We start from the raw sequence: 20,685 nt of genomic DNA, 5'->3' as shown, positions 1-20,685 counted from the left end.
TTCTTATTAGAACAATACAGTTCTGATTCACCCCCCCTCTCAGAACTGTGATACTTCCAACAGGAAGATCTTATGATTGCTTACAACAAACAAGTTGAAGATACCATAAACATTGTTAGGGAGGAAATGAATTTGCTAAATAGCGATAAATATACTGTTCAACAGTTAGTAAAACTTCATATTCATTCAAATTGATAAATAGCGATAAATATATAAAAATTACTGTTCAACAGCTAGTATAACTTTATATTCATTCAATAGAATACAAATCATCTTCGTGAGATGCTGTTGATCATAGAAATCAGAGACAAAGATTTCCTTACAATCTGCCTCTTTATACAGAAATCTTAAACAAATATAAAAAAGCAACTAAAAATAGAAGAACACACAGACACAAACTACAGTCGACAACATTACCACTTCATAATCCTCCCAAATTATTATTAAAGATGTCAAATTTCCATCATCCATAACGACGAAAATATTAAAAACATCAATTATTCAAGAGTCCATGGAATCATTTCTCTTCCATGGAATCATTTCCCTTCCATGGAGCCTAGTAATGAAGCACAGTGACATCAACCACAATGTTGAGGGTTGAGGCATAAAGGAAAGCCGTTTCCAAAACGGCGTAACCTCTGCCAAATCTAAAATACCCTGTTCCCCCAACTACAGAAACCTCTCGCCTCTGCAACAAAACACGATCCGACCCCTGAATCTGCAGCGTACTACCATTAAATTTCCCGTTACTAAACACCACAGAAATCACCAGCTGAAGATCAGTGCCATCCAAGGCCGAATTTGTATACATTCCTCGACCTCTGCCGATCTCCAATGAAGAATTCTCCGGCCCTTCTGTTAATCTGTTGTCGATCACATAAACAGCCGAGAAGTTCAAAATTCCCGTTTTTGTCCCATTTACGCCCGCAACAGGCACTGCAGTCACATTCGACCCCGTCTGATAATCTTCCATGTAAAATGTCAGATTCGTCTTCTTCAATTTCTTTTTTCTGGCAGACCCGAATTCGATTACAGGGGCTGCTAAAAGCAATAGCAGTAAAACTAACTTCTTGTTGTAATGGGAGGCCATTGCTTACAAAATAGCTTATTGGGTGGAGTGGAGTGGACTGTGATAGCCATCAAGTATTTAAACAAAATTCTTGAGTTTTTGACATTAAGTCTAAATGTGATTATTATAACCATCCAAATCATCAGATTTATCATAACCATCTAATTTTAATTAACAATCAATTAAATATTACTTTTTAATCCAAATCATCCATCTTAAATGAAGTCAATTCAAAATCTTAAGACATTTATTTTCCTACTATCTATCCAAATTCAACTCAACTTTTAATTCACTTAAACAAAATAAATTCTAGTATTTCATACATCCATTATAAAAATTTAATTCCTTCTTTGTCTTAAATTTTTTAAAAATAATAAGCCCATGGTTTGCTAATGGTTATAAATAAGCCCACCAAGGATCAAGTCTTGTTGAGTGTAAAGTCTCGACATTATAGGGGATGAGGTTGAGATCGTGTCTTGGGCAACTTTGGTGGAATGGATACCCCCAAATCCTTGACTTTATGCCAAAAAGGTTCAAGCTATGGCTTGTGCTCTCGTATTAGGAAGTTAAATGAGTCTAGGTTTGACACAACCATCCACTAAGACGAATAAATTCTAATGGTTCATACACCGGATGCCAACATGCAATTCCTCCTTTCTCCTAATGTCAAATTAAAAATGAAAAAATAATGGGCCCTTGGTTTGTTGGTGAAGTTGAATGGTTATGCCACCAAGAACCAAGTCTTGCTGAGTGCAAGGTCTCGTCATTATAGGGGATGAGGTCAAGAGTGTGCCTTGAGCAACTTTGGTGGAATGGATACCCTCAAATCCTTGGCTCTTAGTTGAAGAGGTTTAGACTATAGCTCATGCTCTAGCATTGAGGATTTGACTTAAAACCCTCCATCAGAATAAATAAGTAAAAGTTTTTCTTACCTTATCCTAATCATTCATTTCAAATCAATCTAACTCTTCATTCTTCATTTATAAATTAATCTTTACACCTCACCCAAATTAATAAGAAAAGTCTATTGGAGCAAGTACAAGATGTCACACTTAGAACTTCTAGAAGCAACATTAATTACAAGTGTATCCATATACACCTAATCATCAATCTTAAATGAAGTCAATCTTAGATCTTAGCCATTCATACCCATCTACCATCTATCCAAATTCAAGTTGAGTTTTAATCTCAACTATCCATTTACACAAAATTAATGTCTATTATATCCAAATCATCAATCTTAAGTGAATTCAATCCCAAATCTTAACCATTCATTTCCAATAACTATCTATCAAAATCCAAATCAATTTTTAATCTCAACCATATATTTAAGCAAAATAAATCTCAACACTCACACACCCACTGCCATCATTTAATTTCACATTTCTCTTAAATTTTAATTTAATTTTTCCTCACAATCAATCTAAGTTATTCATTTCAAATCAATCTCAACCCTTCATTCCTCATTTACAAATCAACCAAATTAATAAGAAGAATCCACTAGAACAAGCAGAAAAAATTAGAACAAAATTAAACATTTCATGACCATATCATATGCACACTAGATTCACATATGTTTATAATTTTCCAATAAAATTTTGAAGTTAGATTCATTTTTATTCTTATTTCCATACTATTTTCTTCATTTTCTCAACTTCTACACCTAACAACATTTATCAAACAATCAATAATGACATTTATTTAACACCTAAATTTATATTGCCTATAATGAAATATTTATATAACACCAATACACCACCATTGGAATGTAATGTTCTACCATTTAAAGCCATTAATCATTTGGTTGGTGAGCTAAATGCTTGAAGGTCTCGTCACTTTCACACATTAAATACTTCAAACTATACCTCGTGATTTTTCAGGAGACCACCAAAAGTTGTGTTCACTTACCACTTGAAAAAGGATGCTTTCACAAATGAGAGCATTCTAGATGCTTTGAAAAATGAAGGGTATTTGATTTTGACAATACCTAGGGGAAAGGACCAAGTAGTTGAGCATGTACGAATTGTTGGGAGGGTTGTTGATACCTTTTGTTTCAAAAATTGAACAAATAAAACCTATTGTTTGAAACAAAAAATATCAATTTTTGTTAGGAAATGTACCAACAGTTGTTAGGAAATGTACCAATAGTTGTTAAGAAATGTACTAATATTATAAAAAGTAACTAATTAAGTGATGACATGTCAGCTGCACAACTATTGGGGTCTCTTTTGCATGTCTATTGGTCTCACTTTTTTGGGGGGCTGATTTGGACACCTTGGCAAAAAGCATGCTGATGTGGCATCATATTTGATGATGTGGCCCTGAAACCTTAGTTATAAGCAGGGGACTTACCAAGTAAGCTGCTGTAAAAAAATTAGAGTGATTTGAAATTTCCAAGTAGGATTTTGAGAAGCGCGAAGTTCGGGTGCACAACTACTAGTTCCTTTCCCCTAATCAAATTGTTTTTTTTTAATGTGGCAAACAAAAGATTATACAATGCAAGGAAGAATCTTCAAAGTTATTAAGCCATTAATTTCTTTGACCATTCACATCATACAAATATAAGTTCTTTGGACTTATAAACTTCATTATACTGATGTTACTCTAATGTCGAGATGGGTGACAAATGTTCCAAGAAATTTTGTGGAACCTTTAGGTCTATCAACATTGGCTAAGAGGTAGTCAATTATAATGGAAAAAAATGGTCAAGAATGTAATGATATAAACTTATAAGTTGTGGCATTCTCTATGTAGATTTAAGCTATGATTTTAAAAATATATATTTTAATTTTATGTCTATAATTTTTTAAATCAATTTTTAACTTACGTATTATTTTTTATTCTGTAGTATTAGTCTATTATGCATAACTACACCATAAACAAAAAAATATATATATCTTATGGGCATTAGATAATTAACTCCAATATTTGCTACGTGGATACTTTTTAGTTATTTCTTATTAAATGTTTTATTTATTATTATTTTTTGAATTATTACTAACGAAAAATTTAGACCTATAATTTTATGTAACATATTTATCTTATGATATGCACTAAAATTATGTTTTTTATCGAAACTTAAACATCTATGTGGAGTGGATTGTGGTTTTTAAGTCTTATATTATAATGTTAGTTTTTATTATAATAAGCAGCAAAACAAGAATGCTAACCCTATACAAAGACAAGCCAAAAAGGTTGCTTACAACAAGTCAAGAATAGACCAAGTTGACAACACAAGCCATATCAAACCACTTACATCACACTAGCAAAAAAACTAGCAACCCGTATCAAGGGTGGGTAGAAATTTCACCCAAAACTTGAGGAAGAGTTTGGGAAGAGAAGAAAAAACAATCTTTCCTCCATTGACGAACAACAATCCAGACAATACTATCATTTGGAACACCCTAAAAAAAATGGGAGCAGGAGGGGATATCCTCTTAGTGAGAATCTCAGCAAAAGGAGCATAATGCTAAGCAATTAATATGTTATCCACCAACTTGGGTTAGAGAAAACCAAGAGCCATGGGCGGGGTAGGGTCCATGGGGCCAAAGGGGGACACATCAGTAGCAAGAGGAAAATTAGTATCCATACGACTTGAAGAGGCCACACCAGCAACAAGAGGTGGAACACCATCTTGGGAGTCATCATCATCAACTTGTAAGCAATCATCAGAGGATGAATCAGAAGCCAAGACAATCAAGTCCTTCCACCAAGTGGCAACACCTTTATGACATGAGAGATAACAAATTGTGGCCAAGTGATCGATAGAGAAGCAATGATGATATCAAAAGGGGAGACCCTCATAATCCAGTGATTGAGTCCATGGCCTATCCCCAACCATGAGATCCAAATCCCTAGGAAGAGGTATGGAGATGTCAATATTGATTAGAATGTGCACAAAGGTAAAAAGACCCATGGAGGAGCTGGTCTCATCAACCTTCAAGAAGCAGCTGATAGAGTTGCCAATGGCTTCAAAACATTCTCCAAAATGAAGGGGAAGATTGGGAAGATGAACCTACACCAGACACACACTGAATGGTTTAGTAAGAAAGTTGGAGGCATTTGTCCAAGGTTTGATTAAGAGGGAGTGAACAACTCAAGCCCACACCTTGCTCAACACCAAATCATGGGTAGTAAAAGAAACAAAAACAACAATAAAATAACCTTTAGCACAAGGCAAACACTCAATGTTACCAGCAACTACGGGCTTCCAAGAATCCATCACCCATTGATGAAGATCTATGAGAGCATGCCAAAGACCAACAAATCTACACACCAAGCCACAGTGTTGGTAGAAATTACATTTTCCACATCATCTTGGCTACAGACCACAATAGGGGAGGTATTGGCACAAGTAAGAGGATGAAATTTCCCCTTGGAAGGATGAAGAGAAACAAAACTGGCAACACAAGCAAATTTTTTCCCACCAGTAGTAGAAAAAGTCCTTAGAGGGGGAGGCCCAATACCCACAAGACCAACCAAATGTTGGCAAGAGACATTGTACCGATAGCGATTAGTGCATGAGGAATGTTCTGGGGTTGTCATTCATGGCAACTCAACTCAAATATCACATCCAGTATATGTAAAATTGTTCTACCGGAAGTTTTGATTCTCATTTTGCTTAAGTCTAGAAGGTGGAATACAGTATGCGGCTGAGTATGAGTACATTGAGCAAAAATAAGTTCCATTTGCATAGTTTTGGTTGCGATGGAAGAGTTAGGTGATTGGATGTTCAAGACAGCTTATTTCACAATCCTAGTCTCCGGTATTGATTCTTGTGCAAGATTGATGATCCCGTATCCAGAAGAATAGAGTTATTTTGGTGTAACGTATTATGCAGAATCTTTGGGATAATTTCAATGATTGTTTTTGAGTTCAAGGTGATTGAGCCAAAAAAATTTTAGGTCCGCATATGGATTTGTAATTGGATTGAGCCGACTTATTATTACACGTTTCATGTTGTGTGTTATGCAATTTTCAGGCCGACATGGAATGGATTTAATTTAATGGTGTAGATATATAAGACCAATTCATTTGAGCATTTTGTAAAGATATGTGAGTGTACGAAGGTTGTATGAGCGTTTGTGCGCAGTTTAATGTGCACCATCATTGGATTGGTGCTTTGGTATTTGACAAAGCAGTGAAGAACAAGGTAGTGCGATAGAACAATGGAAGAAGAACTTTTGCACTTAATCGGAACTGCATTTTGGCATTTTTAGATGCTACTCATCAGTTCAGACATTTTGTTATCATTTGTAATCATTTGTAGGATAGTGAGTCCTCTTGGGTTGTATCCCTCTTTTGTAATTGAGCGGTGAGCTCTAGGCATTGTGCCTGAATGCATGTGCATTCTCCTCTTGTAATATTATTATACTCTTGATCACAGTATTATAATATTGTGGGTCTCAAACCCATCATGGTTTTTCCCTTTCTGGGTTTCCACATAAAAATTATGGTGTTATGGTTTTGTGCTTGTTTACATTTAGTTTATGCACTTTGCTTTTATTCATTTGTATCTGGTGGTTTAAGAATCATGTTAAGAAAGTTGTTAATTGCATAATGCTGATTCACCCCCCCCCCCCCTCTCAGTGTTCATTGATTCCAACACCAAAGACCCATAAAGTCAACCAAAAGAAGAAGGCTTCATAGAGGGAAAATCCCTTACACCATTTGCAGTTAGTGTGAAAGCATCATCACCACCAAACTCATAGGATTCGTAGAGGAATTAAGCCCAAACCTAATTGAAAAGGGTATCCCAGGGGTAGAGGGAGTCATAGTTGGTACAAAACCAAAGGGCATTAGGTGAAAGGACAAAGACACAAACAAAAGAAAAGATAGTAAATGTTGGGAGAGTGGGAATCTTTTTCAAAACAGACACTGCAAGAGCCTCCATTTTTTTCACCTCGTAAAAAAGCCTTGAATATGTGTCTTTATTTTTTCATAATAGACCTACAATCATTATAAATAAATAAAATGATATTGAAGAAAATATTTCACATATTTTATTTTTATAAAGCTAATACTAAGGGCTACATGCTTACAAAATAACATTTCTAAATGATTTGCTTTGGTTCCCCAAAAGGTGAAGAAAATAATTTTTTTGTCAACATTTTGATGGGTGTGGAGGAGACTCCTTTAGGAGTTTCATTTAAGCCTAGGGGTTTCTATATAAGGGGTTCTATCTAGCCTTCATAAATCAAACCCTCTTATTTAGAACTCCTCTAAAATTAGATCACCATTAAAAACAAATACAATTTCAAGTAAAAATCAAAATGTTCCACAAGATGGACACACTACTTTAGAGTCAACCCTAACCATAATTATCATAATCTAGTTAAGAGATGAGAGTAATATAAATTATCATCCATCAAATGATACTTTTATACACATCATCTAATGTATGATATTGAAATGAGTGTTTATTTATTATTTAATCAATTTCTAAAAAAATAGTTTTTTTCTACACTTTTATTGAGTTGGTGTTATCTTTGAAGATTTTTATCCTAGAGAAAATTCAAGTTTTTCTATATTACAAATTCAAATCCAAAATGATGAATACAAGGAACCATCTTCATGATTTACTAAAAATAATAGGAATAGAGTATATGGTTCAACTTCTGACCAAGATTTAAGATAAGTGTAACTACAAATAAAGCATGAAAAAAAATCTTAATACAAAGCAACTTCCATGTCCTTAAAGTCTTTAAACCTAAACAAAAAGATGGAAGTTATAGATAGCTCACATATTCATGTAATGATACATATTTCATAATATTAGGGGTGATGATATTATTAATGTCATGGCTTCAATTTACTTAAATTGTGTATCTTATTATTCTCATACTAGCTCGATTCTCAAACAAGAGATACCCATGATGTCATAATGTGTTCTTGGTATAATTACAAAATATAGAGAACTTGTGCTTAAAATTTTATCCTCTAGTCTTATTTTTGTTATTGTTCAAACATAAAGTTATTTAAATAATTAGATCTTGATTACAATAAATTCTCTATTTGTTCCTCTCTAGGAAGAAATTTGGGGATTGTTAATCTAGAACTTTGAGGAGATCGTTCGTTATTGGCGTGATTAGAGTGTGTCTCTCTTCTAGGGTTTGGAATATCTCTATTGTTTCTATTTGTACATTGGAGGATCAATTGGCTCATTCTTTCGAATTTCTCATTGGTTTGCTCCATGAACGTCTGATGTTGTTTGGCGAATTTATCGGCCATTGCTTTCGCGCCTTTATTTCTCTGATATATGATCATAAACTAAGAATCCTTCCCACAGGTTGGCAGGATTATGCTCTTATACCACTATAATGTCCCTACTAGTTAGAGACCACTGTCCTGCAAAACAAATTGTTAGAGATACAACAAATATACATATATATAGCTAATCTAATTTGCAATAAAATTGAATTACTCAATTAATGCTAATCTCAATTCTTATTTAATAAAAAGGATACAAGTGGAGTACTGGGACATGTCCTTAGGCAGTTGTGAAACTCGCCTTCTTGGAACCCATCTTGGTTCCAAGCCATCCAAGAAATCGAAGGTTAATTCGATTCCTATCTTGGATGTAATTTCTTACACCCAAGCCATCCAAGAAATTGAAGGTTAATTCGATTCATGTCTTGGGTGTAATTAAGCCATCCAAGGAATGAACATATGTCAATTCCTTTCCTTGGATGATGCATCTCATCATCCAAGTCTACCAGAGGGGACTAACCAGATCCGTCTCTTCTTGGATGAACTTAGTCAACCAAGCCATATATATGCATATAGACATTTAGTATATACTGCCTACCAAGGATTATCATAATCCCTCCATTAGGTTAAGGGAGTTTCCTCCCTAAGCCTCCATCATATAATCACATTTATATTACATTTTCATAATTGATTACTAATTTCCATTCACATTTACATATTCCTAACTCGACATGTATTCCATAACATATATTCAGAAAATGTCCATTATCAAATATTCACATTTATTAATTTATATTCCTAACTATTCATTGATATGTATTTCTTAACATATGTCTATACATATTCATTAGCATCTGAAAATCATTCATTAACGTATGTATTAAATTGTTCATTACTATATTCATATATGTTTTAGACTGTTCATTACTATATTCATTAATATATGTATTAAACTGTTCATTACTATATTCATTAATATATGTATTAAACTGTTCATTACTATATTCATTAATATATGTTTTAAAGTATTCATTATTCATCAATATATGTAATATCATGTTCATTATATATATTTATTAATATTCATCAACATATGTAATATCATGCTCTTTATATATATTTATTAACATATATAATAAAATATTAATACAAACTTACTATAACTTGTTGTCGTAGCTTTCTTACCTTCCTTCTTACCACGTAGCAGCCTTTCTATCCTCTTCCGTACCCTCTGGTTCTATGGTTGTATGGGTTTTATACCCTGGGGGGATAGACATGACCCTTCACGAGGTCCCTTATGTGGGAAGGGGTGTGACGGGTCGTGGCCTAGGCTGCGGCTACCATCACACCACTTCTCTTTCGAGGGAAAGGGTGTGATGGTAGTCGCAACCTATGTTGCATCTTCTATCCCACCATTTCCCACAGGGGGGGGGAGGGGGGTCCACGTGACCTTCTCGTAAACCATTGCCTATTTTAATATATTTAAATATATCTATGTAATTTTCCCAACTTTAAATATAATAATTTATTCCCCTCTCTAATATATTTAAATATATTAATGTACTTCCCCATCTTAAAATGTAATAATTTATTCCTTGTAAATAATATATTAATATTATTTAACATTTTAATTCCATCAATTTTTTGGATTAGATATCAAAAAAGCATAACATAGCATCAGCAAAAAGACTGAGTTCAGCATTAGCCGGGGCACCAATAGGAGGTGCATATACAAAATACACAGTTAACGGGCACCTCCAAAATCAAGGATGATTACAATTGATATACATACTTATAGACAAATTAACATTAAAATATACTAAGCATCAGCTAGGGAATTAAGATTTCAGCATCTGGTCAGCTGTTGTTTCCCAATGGAGGGAGCAATGCCACCCAGCCCATACTTCCTTCCTGCCACACTTCCACCCGACCATCAAGTATATCTTTCTTATGGGGATGGGATGTGCGCTCATTGATCAGGTCAGCCTCCTCCTGAATGATCTCCATATGCATATGTCTACGATCCATTTTCCTCATGAAGGCCATCGAGGCTTGTTCAAAATCTACTTTGCTTGGTTCATCCCTCTCCCATATGAATCCGTGTGATAGTTTATAGATGTACACCATAGTGGCCCCCTCCTTGATCCACCTGTCAAACTTGTCTGAGTCAAGTTTAAGGACAATAATGACCTGCATGGAAATAGAATGAGCAATGAGTCTCCTAAGAGACTCAGTGAGTTGCCTGGTATTGCTATTAAAGATGTCATCATTGCAATACTTCCATATGAGCCAAAGAACTTCCAAATAAAAACAAGACCAAAAGACATTTGCAATTCTCCTACAACCCTTGATATAGCCTAGAATAAAATCTATGTAATCAAGAGAAACAGATACTAAGTTAAAACCAAATAGTCTCCATATTTCTTTAGCAAAATGGCATTCAAAGAAGATATGTTTTACAGATTCAGGCACTTTGCATATTCTACAACTTATTAAAGCGCCTTTCTTATTTTTTATGGGGAGTTTATTTAGCAGTAGGCACCAGCCAAAGAATTGTTTTTTTGGTTCATTATGGGCCATCCAAAACCTACTCAGACAATCTTTCCATGTCTTCGGTTCCAAGTTTAGGTCCCAACATTTATTAAGGTGCAAAAAAATGGTATCGGACTTAGTGAGTGTAGAGTATATGCATTTGGCTTTTAAGGAAGGGAGAGGTGTGCCATCAATCCAGTATAGTGCAGTCATGGGGGGGTGAGGGAGAGGGGAGTGGGAGGGGGAAGAGCAGAGGATAATGTCATTCTAAGAACGTTATATGTCCCATTTTGGGATTTCGGGATAGAAAAGGTGAGTTGCTGCTCCTCCCACGATCTGAGTTGATTATTTGTAAATAGTTGTTCAAAGTTTTTTATACCCCTATTATGCCATTTCAATGCAGATCAGCCTTGGAGAGTGGCCAATGACTTCCCATTATGAAATAAGTTCCACCATATTGTTCTATCATCAACAATATTCCCCTGTTTAGTGCCATCAATTTTGATATTCATCAAGTGTCTCGCATGTTCCCAGGCCTTCCATAGGGACTTGAAGATAGTAGACCCAGCCAGAGCTACCTCAAACTGACCCAAAGACTATCAAGTATTGGGAGGTCCTTCCATTTCTTAGCTTTCTTAGGGATAGAGCATATAATATTATTCCTTATAAGCACTTTCCATGGCTCATTACCTTCCATGGCTTTAAGGATCCACTTGGAAGCAAGAGCAATGCCTTGTAGCTTTAAGTCTTTCAACCCCATCCCACCAAATAGTTTATTCATAGTGCACCACTCCCACTTGATTGCATGTTGTTTCTTAGTACCCTTGCCATCTGACCATAAGAATTCCCTAATCTGCTTTTGGACATGATTAAATTGGTAGTTCTTAAATAGCTAGGCTGATGAGAAATAGATATTATAAGAGGCCAATATTTTTTGACAGACCTGGAATCTTCCAACCAAGGAGAGAAAATTCTTATTCCACATGGAGAGTTTCTTATCTATCTTGTTCCTTACCCATTCCCACATTTCTTTTAAATTTGGGAGGACGGAGAAGGGAATACATAGATATTTTACAATCTATGTTGGGCCCAACCAATTGAGAGAGAATTTTGTAAGCCAGCCTGGAGGGTTGTCCTCCCAACCAAGAAGATTGGATTTGTCTAAAGCAAGTTTACTACCAGATGCTAGACAAAAGATATCAATATTTTTCATCAGGGCAACAAGGTTCTCTTCCTCAAGCTTAATTAATAAATTCCATCATTTTGATAAGTGTCTTACATCATTTTAATTCCATAATATATTAATATATTACATCATTTTAATAATTATCTTTTAATTTATTATATCATTATAAGGCTTACATCGGATAGTGAGGTAGGGTTATCACAGTCCCTCTGTCTCAAATTTGCTTGTCCTCAAGCATTTTTAGATCTTCCTCTTTTTCCCAAGTAGCATCCTCATTTGGAAGATTCCTCCATTTTATCAGGTATTCGGTAATGGTCCGGTTCCTGAGCTCTTTTTTCTGCGTATCTAGAATGATCTTCGGGTACAACATGAGTTTCCCTTCGTCATCTAGGGGGGGTAGTTCACTGCATGGAACCAAGTGTTGTTCGAGAACCCTCTTAAGTCGGGAGACATGGAACACATTATGTATTTTACTTCTTTTGGGAAGTTCGATCTCATAAGCTACTTCTCCAATCCTTCGAATTACCTTGTAGGGCCCATAGAACCGGGGTTTCAATTTTTCAGCCCCATTCTTCTTGAGGGAAGATTGCTTATATGGTTGTAGTCTTAGAAACACTAGATCTCCTATCTCGAATGTCCATTCTGTATGCTTCCTATCTGCATAGATCTTTTGCTGATTTTGGGCTTGTTGTAAATTCTCTTTCAAGGTATTCATGATGTCCCTACTCTGTTGAACAAAGTCTTGTGCTTTTGGTACCTTGCTTTCTTGGGTTATTAGTTCCCCAAAGCTTGTGGCCTCATAGCCATACAAGGCTCGGAAAGGACTCATCCCTATTGACATGTGGTGTGTCATGTTGTAACAATGTTCTCTTAAGTGTAACCACTTAACCCAAGTAGTTTGTGTGGGCATTATGTGAACCGGTATGAGGACATAATGACATTGTGTGTTGTCATTGATGTCAATATGATGAAAAGAAGAGAACCAGTATAACACTGTGAACCAGCATTTGTGCCAAAGTGAAGCAGTGTGCTTTTTCAAGGCGAACCGGCATATGGTTATGGGAACCGGCACATGGAAGCATTGTATGACTACCAGTTGGTAGTCTTAACTTCAAGGTTTCCGGTTGAAGTCTTCAAGCCTGTGTGGCTCAACCGGTGACTTTGTGTGATGAGTTAGCATGGTAACAAAGAACAGATCATGTTGCCATGTAAGCCTTGTGTACGTGAAGGATCTTGCATAAAGGAGATTGTTCCCATCTACCTTGGGAATGTGTGAAGTCTGTAAACGGTGATAACGTATGATGGATTATCAGCCGCTATGAAATCGGTGGAAAATAGATGATGGAGATTGGATCAAGACTGTTACATTTAATGTAGTGTGCTCAACGGTCGGGATTGAATCGTTTAAACTCCTTAACATAACAGGTTTTAGGGTTTAGGGTTTATGCTACCGACCTATCTGTTTTCCTATAAGGTCGATGTTGTGATTCTTTTTGAGGTTGTTGGCAAAAGTTGTGTGTGTGTATCCAAGAGAAGAGATCCGTGATTCTTGCCAGACCAAAGGAGAGCAGTGATACCTGCAGAGTGTAAGTGCAAAAGGTGAAGAGGAGCTTAATCGGATCTACATTGGCATTGAATGTTGTTACTAGATCATTGTAATACCTGTTGATCTCTAACCACTTCAACAGTTGAGAAATCCCTTAATAGGGTAGCTTTAACAGGTTTGCTATAAATCCTTTAACAGGGTGACTCAAAACCATTGAGTTCTTGAAATCCTCTAACAAGGTAACCTTTAACAGGGTTTAACCCTTAACCGGGTATTCTAGCCATCCCTTAACGAGGTGATCCCTAACAGGATCGATTCCTAATAGAACCTATTGTATCAGTCTTTAACCAGACAAGGCTCCCAACAGAGTGGACTTCTGAAGAGTTCAAAAACAAGCTTGTGGGTATTCATCCCCACCGTGGTTTTTCCCTGTTGGGTTTCCACGTGAAAAATATGTGCATCATGTGTGATGTCTTCTTCATGTGATGCTTTGTTGTTTTTTGTCAAACGGTGAATCTTGTTGATCTAGTTGCTCATATGTATATCTTTGATGGTAGATTACCTATTCATGCATTAGGGTGAAAAGGAAATGAAGTGTTAGATTGTATGAGAAGATAAGTGTCAACCGGTTTATGCTTGTCTCAGTTATTCTGGGTTTTACCAGTTGTACTCTGTTTGAGGACCGGTTTCACTGTTTGTCTATCAATGCACAGTGTCTACAGACAAACCGATTCAAGAGTGTGTTTTTGTCTGTACTGATTCACCCCCCCCCTCTCAATACCGGTTGGGTACTACTCATTCATCATTGTGTTATCAATTGGTATCAAAGCATCCTCCAGGTCCTCTGTGCTATAAGCTTAACTGCCTGAGGTAAATATCCTAGTCTAATGATGAAGAGGGAAGGTCCAAAGTTTAATAGAGAGAATTTTAGTATATGGAAAGACAGAATGAAGATATACATTAGAAGCATGGGTGCTCAGCACTGGAGCTATGTTGAGAATGCCTATGTTGCCCCTACCGGTACTCTCACCGATGACCAAAAGAGAGAGATGCAGGAGAATGGGCAAGTCATGGAAGCCCTAATTAGTAGTTTATTTGACATTAAGTTTATTGATGTCCAAGATAAGGTAAATTCCAAAGAGGTATGGGATACTCTTGAAAATATCTATGGCGATGATGAGCATGTAAAACAAGCTAAGGAAGAAAGACTTAGAGGGAAGTTTGAAGATATGCGGATGGTTGAAGGTGATACCATTCAACAGTATGGAATGAGAATCAAAACCGTTGTTGGAGATATCAAGAGTGCAGGTGGTAAAATAGAAGATTCCACTATGGTAAGCAAAGTCCTGAGATCCCTATTGTCGGTCTATGCAATAAGGGTTGCTGCTATTCAGGAGCTGAGATCAATAGACAAGACTAAGGTATCCCTAGACTCCATCATTGCAAAGTTGACAATCTATGAGCTAAATAGTTTTGATGGCAATGTTCAAAAGACTAAATCAGCTTTTAAAGCTTCTGTTGTACCATCTAGAAAAGGAAAAGAAGCTAGCACTAGTGGTTAACCAAGACAGTGCAGAGAAATGGATGATGAGGAGATTCTGATGGCATTTGAAGCTCTCCTTGCTAGGAAACTTCCTAAAGGAACAGGAAAATACAAAGGTAAGCTTCCTTTGAAATGCTTTTCTTGTAACCAAATAGGACATATTGCTATAAACTATCCTAATGGCAACAACAAGGACAAATCCGAAAGGTTCAACAAATTCAAAGGAGGAAACCGGAGAAACTATTTAGGGGCAGTTGATGAAGGTGTCATAGATGAGGAGTCAGAGGATGAAGAAAATGAAGATATTGTGTTTGTTGTTGTCAAGGAAGATATGTCAGACAAGAAGGCTCTTGTCTCCCAGTTTGATAATTCCAGTGAGTGGATCATTGATAGTGGTTGTTCTCACCATATGACTGGTGACCGGAGCAAGTTTCTATCCTTGGAAGAGTATAATGGTGGTGTGGTTCACTTTGGAAATGATGCACCATGCATGGTCAAAGGCAGAGGGTCTATCTCTCTGAATGGAAAGAGTAGTGCTGACAATGTGTATTGGGTTGATGGTCTCATACACAACCTTCTAAGTGTTTCCCAGTTCAATAACAGTGGCCTCACTCTAGAATTCAAGAATGCAGTTTGCAGAATCAAAGGAAAGAATGTTGAATTGGTGGCCACCGGCATGCAAACCAAAGGTAATTTATTTTAGTTGAATGCAAATATAAGTACATGTCTAATGGCTAAATTTGATGATAGTTGGATATGGCATAGGAGACTCTGCCATGTAAACTTTGATAACATTGTGAAGGATAGTAAGATCAAGGTAGTTAGAGGATTGCTAGTGCTAAGCAAACCGGATAATACCTTGTGCAAACAATGTCAATTGGGGAAAATGTCTTCCTCAACCTTCAAAGGTAAATCTTTCACTGCTGACAATCTACTTGATCTTGTGCATATTGACTTGTGTGGTCCTATGAAAACTAGGAGTGTGCAGGGTGATAGGTACTTCATGATTCTCACTGATGACTACTTAAGAATGATGTGGGTCACATTCTTGAAAGATAAGTCTGAAGCTTCTATAAAGTTCAAAGCTTTCAGAGCATTAGTGGAGAAGGAAAGCGGTAAAAGGATCAAGTGCTTGAGAACTAATCAAGGAAGGGAATTCACTTCCAGTGAATTCAACAAGTACTGTGAAGAACATGACATCAAGAGCAAACTATCTGCCCCCTAGACTCCACAACAAAATGGCCTAGCAAAGAGGAATAACTAGACTATGGTTGAAGTAGCTAGAACCATGTTGATTCAAGGAAAGGTAGCTCACACCTTTTGGAGAGAAGCGGCGAGCACTGCAGTCTATACAATGAACCAAGTACTCATCAAGAAAGGTAAGGATAAAACCCCTTATGAGTATTGGACCGGTAAGACACCCATGGTTAGCTACTTTAGAGTGTTTGGTAGCAAATGTTACATCAAGAGGAGTGAACACCAGAGCAAATTTGATGTGAAATGTGATGAGGGAATATTCCTAGGATATTCCACCAAGAGCAAAGCTCTCAAGTGTTTCAACAATAGGACTCAGAGAATTATGGAAAGCATCAATGTAAGAGTTGATGAAACCTCTAAGAAAACTGAGGAAACCGGCAGTAAGCAAGCGGTAAATGAACTAGTTGTAACTTTCTGGGAACCGGTTCTCAATCAACCAAGTACCAGTAATAGTGTTCCTACACCAGTAGATGTAGATGCTGATACTGATGGAGATGAGGATGAAGAAGAAAAGAAAGAGGAATCCATTAAGACCTTTCCTCAGTATGTCAAGCTGAATCATGATCCTAAACAAATCATAGGAGATAAGGATGCAGGAATCCTTACAAGAAGAAAGGTCAGAGAAAACTCATGTATGGTCTCTGAATTTGAGCCTAAATCAGTCAAAGAGGCCCATAAAGATGAAGACTAGATGAAGGCAATGGAAGAGGAACTTGACCAGATAGAGAAAAATGGTACATGGTCTTTAGTACCCAGACTGGAGCATAAAAATGTCATTGGTACCAAATGGGTTTTCAGAAATAAACTGAATGAAGATGGCATAGTGACTAGGAACAAAGCCAGATTGGTGTGTAAAGGATATGCTCAAGAAGAAGGAGAAGACTATGGAGAAACCTTTGCTCCTGCAGCCAGATTGGAAGGAGTCTATATGCTTCTTGCATATGCAGCTTTTAAAGGTTTCAAAGTATATCAAATGGATGTAAATGTTGGCATTATGTGAACCGACATGAAGACATAATGATATTGTATGTTGTCATTGATGTCAATATGTGACATGGTGTGAACCGGCACATGTGATAGGCGAAAAGAGAGAGGAACCGGCATATGTATGAACCGGTTTATATGCCAAAGTGAAGCAGTATATTTATTCAAGGTGAACTGGCATGTCAAGGTGAACCGGCATGTAGTTACGGGAACCGGCACATGGAAGCATTGTATGACTACCGATTGGTAGGTAGCTTCCACTTCAGGATTTTCGGTTGGAGTACATCAAGTCGGTGATCTTCGTGTGATGAGTTAGTAGTATAATGGAGGACAGATCGTGTTGCCATGTAAGCTCTGTGCGTGTGAAGGATCTTGCATGAAGAAGATTATTCCTATCTACTTCGGGAATGTGCGAAGTCTGTCAAATGGTGCTAATGTGTGATGGGTTATCAGCCACCATGAAATCGGTGGAAAATGGACGATGGAGAATGTCTTGAGATCGATTCAAGACTGTTGCATTTAATGCTGTATGATTCAATGGTCAGGATGGAATCACTTGAATTGCTTAACCTAATAGGTTTAGGGTTTAGGGTTTTTTCTATGGACCTGTCTATTTCCTATAAGGTCGATGTTGTGTTTCTTTCTAGGGTTGTTGGAAAAAGTTGTGAATGTGTATCCAAGGGAAGTGATATGTGATTCTTGCCAGACCAAAGGAGAGAAGAGGAGCCTAAACGGATCTGCATTAGCATTGAGTGCTATTAACAGATCATTGTAATTCCTGTTGATCTCTAACCACTTCAACAGTTGTAAAATCCCCTAACAGGGTAGCCTTAATTGGCTTGATTCAAAATCCCTTAATAGGGTGGTCTTAACAGGCTTGATTCAAATCCCTAAACTGGGTAACTCGAGGTTAATGAGTTCGGAGAAGCTGTAGAGCTCTGGAGATCCTTTAGCTATTGGGTTCTTGAAATCCTCTAACAAGGTGACCCTACCGGGTTTAACCCTTAACTGGGTATTATAGCCATCCCTTAATTAGGTGATCCCTAATAGGATCAGTTCCTAGAAGAACCTATTGTAATGTCTTTAATCGGACAAGGCTCCTAACAAAGTGGACTTCAAAAGAGTTCAAAAGCAACTTGTGGGTATTCATCCCCACCGTGGTTTTTCCCAGTTGGGTTTCCATGTGAAAAATATGTGTGTCATGTGTGATTCTTCTATCTTGTGATGCTTTGTTATTACCTGTTGAGAATATGATGGTTCTGTGTTTTATGCTTGTCTATAAGACATATTGAACTAACTGTTTTAATGATCAGATGATAGTTTACCTGTTCATGCATAAAAGTGAAATGGTAGTGTTGTTTTGAGTTAAGTGAAAAGCTAAGTGATCAACCGGTCAATGCTTGTTTTAGACACTCTTGGCTTTACCCGTTATAGTCTATGTGGAAAAGGTATCCCTATTTGTCAGTCATTTGGAGCATTTGTTGTCAAACCGGTTTTGGACTATATTTGTGTTTGTATTGATTCACCCCCCCTCTCAATACCGGTTTGGTACTAGTGGCTCATCATTAAGTTATAAATTGGTATCAGAGCACCTCTAGGTCCTCTATGTTGTAAGCTTAACCGCTTGAGGAAAAGATCCCAATCTAATGATGAAGAGGGAAGGTCCAAAGTTTAACAGGGAAAATTTTGGTATATGGAAAGACAAGATGAAGATATTCATTAGAAGCATGGGTGTTCAACACTAGAGTTATGTTGAAAATTTATATGTTGTTCCTACTGGTAATCTCACCGATGACCAAAAGAGAGAGATACAAGAAAATGGGCAAGTCATGGAAGCCCTCATTAGTAGTCTATCTGACATTGAGTTTATTGATGTTCAGGACAAGGCAAATCCCAAAGAGGTATGGGATGCTCTTGAAAATATCTATGGTGGTGATTAGCATGTAAAACAGGCTAAGGAAGAAAGCCTAAGAGGGAAGTTTGAAGACATGCAGATGGTTGAAGGAGAGACCATTCAACAGTATCGAATAAGAATCAAAATGGTTGTTGGAGAAATCAAGAGTGCAGGTGGTAAAATAGAAGATTCCACTGTGGTAAGCAAAGTCCTGAGATCCCTGTTGCCGATCTATGCAATAAGGGTTGCTACTATTCAGGAGCTGAGATCAATAGACAAGTCTAAGGTGTCCTTGGACTCCATTATAGCCAAGTTGATAGCCTATGAGCTGAATAGTTTTGATGGTAGTGTTCAAAAGATAGAATCAGCTTTTAAAGCCTCTGGTATACCATCTAGAAAAGGAAAAGAGGCTAGCACTAGTGGGGAACATAGTCAGAGTAGAGAAATGAATGATGAGGAGTTTCTGATGGAATTTGAAGCTCTTCTTGCCAAGAAATTTCCAAAAGGAACTGGTAAATACAAAGGTAAGCTCCCTTTGAAATGTTTTCCTGTAACCAGATAGGACATATTGCTTTGAACTATCCTAATAGCGACAACAAGGATAAATTGGAAAGGTTCAAGAAATTCAAAGGAGGAAATCGGAGAAACTATTTTGTGGCAGTTGATGAAGGTGTCACAGATGAGGAATCAGAAGATGAAGAGAATGAAGACATTGTGTTTGTTGCTGTAAAGGAAGATGTGGCAGACAAGAAGGCTCTTGTCTCCCAGTTTGATAATTCAAATGAGTGGATCATTGACAATGGCTGTTCTCACCATATGACTGGTGACCAGAGCAAGTTTCTATAGGTCCCGGAGACAACTGAGAGGGGGGGGGGGTGAATCAGTTGTTTAATAAATTCAAACCAAAAACTTATTAACCAACTTAATGCTTGATACCGGTAAATTAATTAAGTATGTCAGTAGACAATGTTAATAGAAAATTGTTGTACCGATAAGAATTAATGCATGAAACATAAGCACAAAGTCATCCACAACACATGACACCAATATTTGTACGTGGAAACCCTGTAAGGGGAAAAACCATGGTGGGAAACCTTACCCACAATGAGATGATACTACTACAGATAGTAAGTGTACAAAGAGGGGTCTGCACATGCAGAAAGGCCAACAGCCTAGAGCTCACTGCTCAATCACAAATGGGAGTCACACTGACTATAGTTGGATGGTTAAATCCAATGAGAATGTACTGCACAAAATAGCATCTTCATATGCTGGATTCAGTACCGGTGTAATGCTGATATGCTTCTACAAAAACCTAAATTCACCTTCAAATGATGTCTTCGTGTATATCCTTGCTTGATCTCGCATATACCCTTCCTTATATTTTTTTTGCATTCCACACTTGATCTTACAAATAAGATCTTACATTTATACCATACCCTAAGATCAATTTAGTAGGTCAACT

General features: G+C 37.0%; 1 protein-coding gene across 1 annotated transcript; it reads right to left on the bottom strand.

Annotated features, from left to right (window-relative positions):
• Window positions 1-556: 556 nt before the first annotated feature.
• LOC131060674 (dirigent protein 1) lies at window positions 557-1,090 on the bottom strand. The gene has a single exon (XM_059212238.1). It carries the CDS (start codon window positions 1,088-1,090, stop codon window positions 557-559), a length of 534 nt encoding a protein of 177 aa, XP_059068221.1.
• Between the last annotated feature and the right edge of the window lie 19,595 nt (window positions 1,091-20,685).

The sequence above is a fragment of the Cryptomeria japonica genome, chromosome 10, assembly GCF_030272615.1.
Source record: "Cryptomeria japonica chromosome 10, Sugi_1.0, whole genome shotgun sequence".
Lineage (NCBI taxonomy): Eukaryota > Viridiplantae > Streptophyta > Pinopsida > Cupressales > Cupressaceae > Cryptomeria > Cryptomeria japonica.
The sequence above is the reverse complement of the archived record's forward strand: the minus strand, read 5'-3'. Positions and strand labels throughout refer to the sequence as shown.

Coding starts and splice junctions, on each gene's coding strand:
- LOC131060674 (XM_059212238.1), bottom strand. CDS start 1,090: ATGGCCTCCCATTACAACAAGAAGTTAGTTTTACTGCTATTGCTTTTA.